Source organism: Nicotiana attenuata, unplaced genomic scaffold (genome assembly GCF_001879085.1).
Source record: "Nicotiana attenuata strain UT unplaced genomic scaffold, NIATTr2, whole genome shotgun sequence".
Taxonomy (NCBI): Eukaryota; Viridiplantae; Streptophyta; class Magnoliopsida; order Solanales; family Solanaceae; genus Nicotiana; species Nicotiana attenuata.
The window spans coordinates 20,987-30,558 of NW_017674550.1; the positions used below are offsets into that span (position 1 = coordinate 20,987).

Sequence of the window (9,572 nt, forward strand, 5' to 3'; positions counted from 1 at the left end):
GATAATTGCTTTTAGGCCTCATTTGTTTGCACATAATGGAGGTCTAAATCTTAATCATTTAGATCTCAGACATTAAGTGCGTTTGTTTTTAAAGTCTGAATCTTAATTATTCAGATCTTAATCATTAAGTGTATTTTTTTTACTTTACAATCACTTAATGGGTCTGAATAGGTCTATATGATTAAGATCTATAACAGAGACTTAATTTCATTAAGATGCTATCACATATTTATTATTAACTGCCGCCACCACCTACCATTATCAACTACCACACCATGCCACCATCATCACCATACTCAACCACTCAATCATAGCCGCCACCATTATCGACCATCACCACCTACTATCCCCACCACTCCGACCACCATATGTCATTCTCACCCACAATCAACACTCATCCACCTCAACTACCACAACTGACTACCCCATCACCATCAACAACCACAGCCGACACTTCCCATTATTATAACTTATCACCACACACCCACCACATTTCTAAGTCACAACTACTACCACCACCCGCCATTATTAACTATCACCATCCACCACCACCATCCTCAATCATAATCGCCAACACTACCAATCACTACTAGCTACTAGCATGAACCACCATCATCAACCAAAACTACCACCAACCATCGCCTCTAGTCAGCATTCACCCGTTAGCCATCACCACCACCAACTATCATATTTTAAAAAAATATATATTTTATTGATAGAATATTAGATTAGTTAGTATTTCATTTAAATTTTATGTTTGTTAATTTTCAAATAAAGATAAATTTTATACATTTTGATGTTAAAAATCAAACAGTCTTAACTATTTCTATTCAAATCTTAATACACATCTTAAAATATTCACATGTATATTCAGATTCAGATGTCTTAATATACACATCTTGATATTCAGATGTGTATTTAGATTCAGACGTCTTAATCTTAAAAAAAAAAATGAGGCCTTAATACAATATAGAATTAAGAGTACGAAGTCCATTAGTAAAATACCCCTCGATGTTTTTACTTTAAATATGAATTTCATACCGGACAAACAACAACAACAACAACAACAACAACAACCCAATGAAAACTCACAAATGGGGTTTGGGAAGGTAGTGTGTACGCAAACCTTACCCCTATTATGAAGGTAGAATAAAGGTAGAGAGACTATTTATGAAATACCCTCTGCTCAAAAAACGTAAAAAGGTAGCAATAGAGAAACATAATAGTTATATTTAATTATTACTCTAATATTTAGTACTTTGAAATAATCATAATTTCGACCATTAAATTTCCCTTAATTGGATAAGTAGAAATTGTTGTTATTAATTTGAAACCATGGTAAGAACTCATAAATTTCAAGTTTTAAATCCAGAAATATAATAAAAAGAAAAATTAAAAGAAAAACCCCCACAGCAACAAGACACAAGTGAAAAGGGACTGCTCTGCAACTAGTCCCCATGTCTTTTTCTAACAGCCACCACTAGTTAAAACTCTCAAATCAAAATTCCCAAAATCTTCCACTCCACTGCTTCACTACTTCACTTTCCATTATCCTCTAAATAACTTTCATTCCCTTTTTCATTTTCTGCTCCATATTCAAGGTAAGCCTTATAAAAACTCAATCTTGATAATACCCACCAACCCCTTTTAGTTAAACTTTTACTTAGTTTTCATAAAAATTTGGAATAGCCCTTTAAAAATCTAATCTTGATAATTCTCCACCAACCCCTTTTAGCTAAATTGTGACTATTTTCTAATAAAGTTTGAATCTTGATGAATTAATGCTGAAGTTATTAGCTTTTCTTGAGGCCACTTTGATTCATGGCCTCTTTGAAATTATCTTTTTATGTAGACAAGTCATGGGAATCCAAGAAACTTAATTTTACTGTAAAAGCTTTGAACTTTAGTGAGTCTAAGTGTTTGTTTCCTTCATTTTTGGGTTGTGGATATGTTGGTGGTGCATTTGTGGTTAACCCCTTTTGTAATTTGAAGCACATTAGAGTTTCAAGATTAGAAACTGAGGAATTAGAGACTTCTGAGTTGAGTTTAGATGGTGAAAGGGTTGATAATTTTGAAGGTGATTTAGGAAATGAGAGTTTGGTTTCTGAAAGATTAAATCTTGGTGGGGTTTCTCAGAAAGGGAAGTTTAATGTTTGGAAGAGATTTAGGAGGGTCAAGAGGGTAGCGAAAGACTCGAAATATAGGTCTAGTTTTAGAAAGGAAGATAGGAATCATGGAATGCAAGAAAAAACCAAGGTGTTGTTTGATGAAATTAGTGATGAGAATGTGATAGGTAGCCCAAATGGGGTTGATTTTGATGTTGGGAATATCGGGTCTGACTCGAGTTTGGAACACTGCAATGCGATATTGAAACAACTCGAAAGTGGTGACGATGGGAAAGCATTGAGTTTTTTCGGATGGATGCAGAAAAATGGGAAATTAAAGCAAAATGTTACTGCCTATAATTTGATACTCCGTGTCTTGGGGAGAAGAGGGGACTGGGATGGAGCGGAGGCGATGATTAAGGAAATGACTCTGGAGTCGGGTTGTGAGCTTACGTATCAGATTTTCAATACCCTTATTTATGCTTGCCATAAGAAAGGGCTTGTGGAGTTGGGTGCTAAGTGGTTCCACATGATGTTGGAGAATGGAGTTCAGCCAAATATTGCGACTTTCGGAATGCTAATGGCTCTCTATCAGAAAGGTTGGAATGTTGAGGAAGCAGAATTTACATTTTCAAAGATGAGGAGTCTCAAAATTATGTGCCAATCTGCATATTCAGCTATGTTGACCATATATACGCGAATGAGATTGTATGATAAAGCGGAAGAAATCATTGGCTTTTTGAGGGAAGATGAAGTAGTTCTGAATTTCGAGAATTGGTTGGTTCTGCTCAATGCTTATTGTCAGCAAGGCAAGTTAACCGAGGCTGAGCAGGTCTTAGCTTCAATGAAGCAATCCGGTTTTTTGCCAAATATAGTTGCGTACAACACATTGATCACTGGATACGGGAAGATTTCCAACATGCGTGCTGCACAATGCTTGTTTGGTGATCTTAAAAGAGTCGGAGTGGAGCCTGATGAAACAACTTACAGGTCTATGATTGAAGGGTGGGGCCGTGCAGACAATTATGAGGAGGCAAGGAGATACTATGTGGAACTGAAAAGAATCGGACACAAACCAAACTCGTCTAATTTGTACACGATGCTGAATTTACAAGTCAAGCACGGAGATGAAGAGGATGTTGTTAGAACTGTTGAGGAAATGATGCACTCTGGCAGCGAAAAGTCAACCGTCCTTGGCATTATTTTGCAAGCATATGAGAAGCTTGAACGCATTCACAAAGTTCCTTCAATTCTGAGAGGTTCTTTATATGATCATGTTTTGAGAAACCAGATATCTTGTTCGAGTCTGGTAATGGCTTATGTGGAAAACAACATGATAGATGATGCATTGAAAGTATTACGGGAAAAGCGGTGGGAGGATGCTTTATTTGAGGACAACTTGTACCATTTGTTAATTTGCTCATGCAAAGATTTTGGATATCCAGAGAATGCTGTGAAAGTGTTCACTTGTATGCCGAAATCTTATAAGCCGAATCTACACATTATATGCACTATGATAGACATTTACAGTACAATCAACAATTTTGCTGAAGCTGAAAAGCTTTATCTAATGTTGAAGAATTCAGATGTTAAACTGGACATGATAACTTTTAGTGTTGTGGTAAGGATGTATGTGAAATCTGGAGCTTTAGAAGAAGCTTGTTCGGTGTTGGATGCAATGGAGAAACAAAAGAACATTGTTCCAGACACATATTTGCTCCGTGATATGCTCCGGATCTACCAGCGATGCGACAAGCAGGATAAATTGGCGGATCTTTACTACAAACTTGTGAAAAGAGGAGTCATTTGGGATCAGGAAATGTACAGCTGTGTCATAAACTGTTGCGCCCGTGCATTGCCAGTTGATGAGCTTTCGAGGCTTTTTGACGAGATGCTTAAACATGGATTTTTACCCAATACAGTCACCTTCAATGTTATGCTTGACGTTTATGGAAAGTCCAGGCTCTTCAAAAGGGCAAGGGAAGTTTTCTCGATGGCTAAAAAGCGTGGTTTGGCTGATGTTATCTCTTACAACACTCTCATAGCTGCATATGGAAGAAGCAAAGACTTCAAGAATATGTCATCAACCGTCAAGAAAATGCATTTCAATGGCTTTTCGGTTTCTCTTGAAGCCTACAATTGTATGTTAGATGCCTATGGGAAAGAAGGACAAATGGAGAAATTCCGTAATATCTTGCAAAGACTGAAGGAATCTGGTCATTCTTCTGATCATTATACCTACAACATTATGATAAACATTTATGGTGAACTCGGATGGATTGAAGAAGTTGCAGATGTACTGACAGAATTGAAAGAGTCAGGAATTGGACCTGATTTATGCAGCTATAATACATTAATAAAGGCATACGGAATTGCTGGTATGGTTGAAAGTGCAGTAGATTTGGTTAAGGAAATGCGCAAAAATGGAATTGAACCTGATAGAGTAACCTACGCTAACCTAATCAATGCATTACGGAAAAATGATATGTTTCTCGAGGCTGTTAAGTGGTCTTTATGGATGAAGCAGATTGGATTATAAGATCCAATCTGAAAATGCTGCTGATATTCGTCGTGGCTCACTCACCTCCGGTTTAAAGGTAATACATGTTATATACACATATATGTTCATATTGATCTTCTTTGAATTGTACTGTATAATCTCTTGTTGACTGCAAGTGTCCTACCTGCTATAGTTTCTGTCACCGGAACGCGCCTTCCCATGAAGTAGTTTGCATCCATTACTCCCTCCGTCCCAATTTATCTAGTGTTTGACTGTGCACGGAGTTTAAGAAAAAAAGGAAGACTTTTGAAATTTGTGGTCTAAAACAAGAATAGAAATTTAAAGTTAATTTGTTACTATATATAGCAATGTGTCATTCTTTCTAGTACTAACTAAAAAAGAAAAGAGTGTCACATACACCGGGACAGAGGGAGTAATATATTTGGCATATTTTATTGCTGTATAACCTAGAGTAATACTGCGGAACTTTTACGAGGTCATGCATATGTTAGTATCTAAACTTATTCATAAAGGATTTTAAGTGCTGTATCTAAACTTATTCATAAAGGATTTTAAGTGCTTTCACCTGCTGACTCGCTTATAACTCGTGTAACTGCGTGTCTTTCATGCCAATTTCTCCCCCTTATTAACACTGTGATTCATTTTGGCCTTTTCAGGTCAAGACTTGTAATCTTCTTGTATAGCTGACACTATAGTTTCCGGCAAAGGTTTTACTGAGTAGGCTTGAGGACCAGTGATGCTGGCTTCGCATGTTACTGCAAGTCCGTAGAAGACCACATATATGCAGTCGTCTACTTGCGCAAAAAGTTTGTGTAACGCAATTTAAAGCAACTGTGTATTATTGTCCCATAATACACCGGTTAAATTAGTGTATAGTTGTAACTGTTTCAAGAGAGAAGATAGCTTACTGTGATTGTTTAGTTGATCATCTGTATCTCCAGGAAGTCATCTCTCTGTTGTAATAAATCAAAATGGTAAAGGCTCTAAACCTTTTAGAGTGTATTAGCTGCTATATACCTGAGCCATTTTTGGTATAGTTTCAATAAAATTCTCTGCCATTTTGTTATCTCCTTTTGAAGTTCATTTTCTTTTAAGTATCAAAATGAGAAAGTCTTCATTATGAATTTAGAGGTGAAGCCAAAATCTAAGGGTGGAAGTACGCAAATAGCCATTTTTAGGACTGTTATTTAGAGTTTAGCTAGTATTTATTTTGTCCTGAAAAAAATCTTAACTTCAGGACTTTGTGTCCTGAAAAATTAAATGAAAAAACTGAAATTCAGGACATACTGGCTAATTTCTAAAGAGCAGCCCTCTAGAATGGCTACCTGGTGTCATTTCTACAAATTCTAAGGGGTTGTTTGGTTGGGAAAGAAGTTATCCCATGATTAATTATTCCGGGATTAGTTATCCCATCTCCCATGGGGATAAAAAACACTACAACCCGGGATAACTAAGATTAGTTACACCACGATTTTAATCCCAATTAAACGTGAAATAAACTCATTTCAAATTTAATCCCGAATTAATTATCCCTTATCCGTCGTACCAAACGAGCCCTAAGGGTATAGGTGTAGCAGCCCAAGACATTTATCCTTTTGATACCTTTATGTAATCTTATGTGACCTATGATTGTGAGAATGAGCTTTCCAAATGTGAAATTCAACAAACATTTAAGACAATGAGTTGAGAAACCTAAAAAAACTATTATAAATCTCGATTGATGCTCGATATGGGACATTATGCAACTCAACAACCATAACAAGTGGCTCCCTTTTTCATAATTAATGGTGTGACGAAGCGGTCAATAAAATCGGTAAAAACGAGAGGAAATCGGGGTCAAATTTCAACGGAATAAAAAAAATATTTGGTAATTCCTTTTCATTTGTCTAATTCTTGGTGGACAATACTTATGCTCGTGAGATACTGCATGTTTCCGGTGGAATAGTCAAGGTCGGGTAAAGCTGGTTAAGACCTCATCTTTATAAAATAAAATAAAAAGTGACTTTCCTTTTTCATTTTCCCTTTAGTGGAAATATATGATGTTTGGCTGGTGTTGGTGTTATCTTCAATTTCATTCTTGTTGTTGATGCACCACACAATAACTATAAATGGGATTCTTTGTATCCTAAATTAGAGAGCCATCTTGAGAGATCTTTTTCGCTATAACTATTTGGTATTCGGAACTCACTGACCCGACTGATTCAGATTCACATCAAGTACAGTCAATTCAAAGACGAAGCGATTTCTATCATGGATTTCTCCATTCTCAAGGCTCGAACTTGAAACCTCTTGTCAAGGGTGGATGATCTGTCTATCCCGCTAATCTTTTGGTGATTATTATTTGTTGTATAGATACCGAAACCTCCTGTTATAGTTTTCCTTATACTAATTAGATTTTCTTTTTCGTTAGCTTTCACATGCTCTTGCTTTTATGTTGTCGGAGCAAGATGCCATCAAACATTCAACATGTAGCCTCACGACCGGGCACTCATGCCCCGATATTGTCATTGTATACTCCCGCGGATCGCCTCCTGTGGAAGGAACGGAGTACCATGCGAGATCTATATATAAAAACATATGTCATGTATTTATTGGATTGATGTAAATATCGTATGCGAATAGATTTTTACGCTTATATAAACCTAGCACTTGTACGTAATGCAAGTTTAGAGTTCAAATTCACCTTCGCCAAACGTCAATATCATGATATTATACCTCACACTTAATGGTATAATATGATTAAAGTTTAGACCCATCATATTTATTCCTAATTATTTCTTGAAGTTTTAATTTTAAGCTACATATAGAGTATTTTCTTTATACCTGCTACTTTTACACGATTGCCATAAAAACTTTTGAAACTTTGTTTCTTAGATACAATTAATACTGGTTATATACAATTGTAATTTGACAAGTTAAAAGCTTAACTTTTTACTATAATAACGTATTCGTACTTGATATTGAAACTACTTTACGAATATTTTTACACTTTTCCTCTCCTTAACAGCTTTTGGAAATTGCACGTGCTAAAAGTTCAACTACTTTATGCATATTCTTATCTTTTGAACTTTTAAGCTCTTGGCCTCTGTAACGAGGCTAAATTTAGCTTCTGAAAATTGCGACAAAATTCATTTTTTTAGTAGGAGTTGTATGGGTCAGAATCCGACCCCACGATAATTAACAAAGTTAATCTCGTCTTAAACTAATTCATGATTAATTAGTGGCACAACCACTCAGAATTAACGATATTCAACCCGCATCTGATTCGATCAACAAGGCCATGGCCCATCCGCCACGATGAAGGCGAAATCCCAACGTGGTCACGGCAACTTATTGCCAGCTCACGAAGCTCACAGCTATAAATACCAAGAGAGGAAACCCTAGAAAGTGGGCTTCTTCTTCGCCACTATTGAGAGAGAAAAAAGAGACAACGATACCCATATTATGGGCAAGAGGAACACCATTGTAAGGCTCTGAACCTCTTCATGGAGAGGCGGACCAAAATAATATTATCAATAAAGGCTTCTAATGTTTCTCCCCCTAACCCTGAGTACTTATTTTCGTTTCCTTCATTTGGTCCAACGGATTATTACGGTTTGCTATGATTTTCCTGGGATTTATTTATATTGTTTTATACTCATAAGGTATGTAATAACTTTTGAGTAAACAAGAGTCAAAGTCAAACACCACCACGACGATAAGTGAAAGACTAGGGGAATGGATTTAAATAAATAAAAAAATAATTTAGTGAGAACTCACATTTGTAGGTGTAGGTTTTACTGTTTCTGCTATTTTTAGTCTACTAGTCTTACAATACGCGCGTTGTGCGTGTATCCATTCTCAATAAATATATCTATTTTCTAAAAATTACATAAATATTATATTAACTAACTACACTTGAGTTATATATAAAACAAGTTTATGAAAAAAATGCGAGTTCCTAAAAATGATGATTGTTGATTTTATTTAGCAACTCAATAAATGAAAAAACGATGACAATATAGAAGTCGTCAATCATCTTAGTCAATATTTTTCAATGTAAGATTTATTCATTGCTAAAATTTCACAAGTTGTCATGTTTATTGTTTACTTAGCTTATAAAATAAAAATTACAAAAAATTATATAATGATAAATATTGATCCCATTTAGCTAGATCATTATGAAAAAATATGCTCGTAGAAGTCCTCTTATGCCTTATTGTGATTTTGAGGACTTCTTTGGGAATATCTTACAAAAACTATTTTTTTGTGTAACTTAAAACTTGAAACAAACATGTGATACAAAAATAGTTGATTGCAATTCTCCAAAGATTTGTCAAATAAAGCAAATTAAAAAATTAAATTTTTTGGTCTTTTAAACACTTGGGAATGTAGATGTTGGCTCTATAGCTCCTAGGAAAGAAAAAAAGAAGTAACAATGTAAAGTCTAAAAATGTCTAATGTTGAGTAAATATTTTATAATACATAGCTTAATAAATTAAAATAATAGGAATTTATCATTTGTTGGACAAATGCAAAGGAAAAATAAATTAATGATAACACATTTAGAATTTATTTTGTCTTCTACTATTTTATCCTTATTACTTTAAGGTTTGTATTTTTATCAATTTGACTCTTAATACTATGTTGTAACTAATTTTGCTTTTTTTTTTTGTTTGTTTCTTTTACCATCAATATTATTATGTGCACTACAAATTTTGCAGTTAATTATATGATGAATTTGTAAAATAATTGAATTGGATTTTCTAACTAATCAGTTGATTCAAAAACTTATTTTGTTAAATTAGTTCAAAAGTTTAATTATTAATTCTCAATAGTAGAGGAAATAATTTTTCTTCATTCAAATTTTTAATATTAGATCATCCCAAGTTTAATATTTAACTATAACTATATTATTATCCAATAAAAATTCTATGTTCAAAGGATAAAAATATCGATCTGACATT

The 9,572-nt window shown here is 34.7% G+C and overlaps 1 protein-coding gene across 1 annotated transcript; it reads left to right on the plus strand.

Annotated features, from left to right (window-relative positions):
* The first annotated feature begins 1,465 nt into the window (after positions 1–1,465).
* On the plus strand, positions 1,466–5,692 carry LOC109218881 (pentatricopeptide repeat-containing protein At4g30825, chloroplastic). The gene is made up of 2 exons (XM_019383278.1): positions 1,466–4,702; positions 5,283–5,692. Exon 1 carries the CDS (start codon positions 1,822–1,824, stop codon positions 4,642–4,644), a length of 2,823 nt encoding a protein of 940 aa, XP_019238823.1. The 5' UTR covers positions 1,466–1,821; the 3' UTR covers positions 4,645–4,702; positions 5,283–5,692.
* The last annotated feature ends 3,880 nt before the right edge of the window (positions 5,693–9,572 follow it).

Excerpts from the sequence above, each read along its gene's own strand:
- LOC109218881 (XM_019383278.1), top strand. The coding sequence starts at position 1,822 with ATGGCCTCTTTGAAATTATCTTTTTATGTAGACAAGTCATGGGAATCC.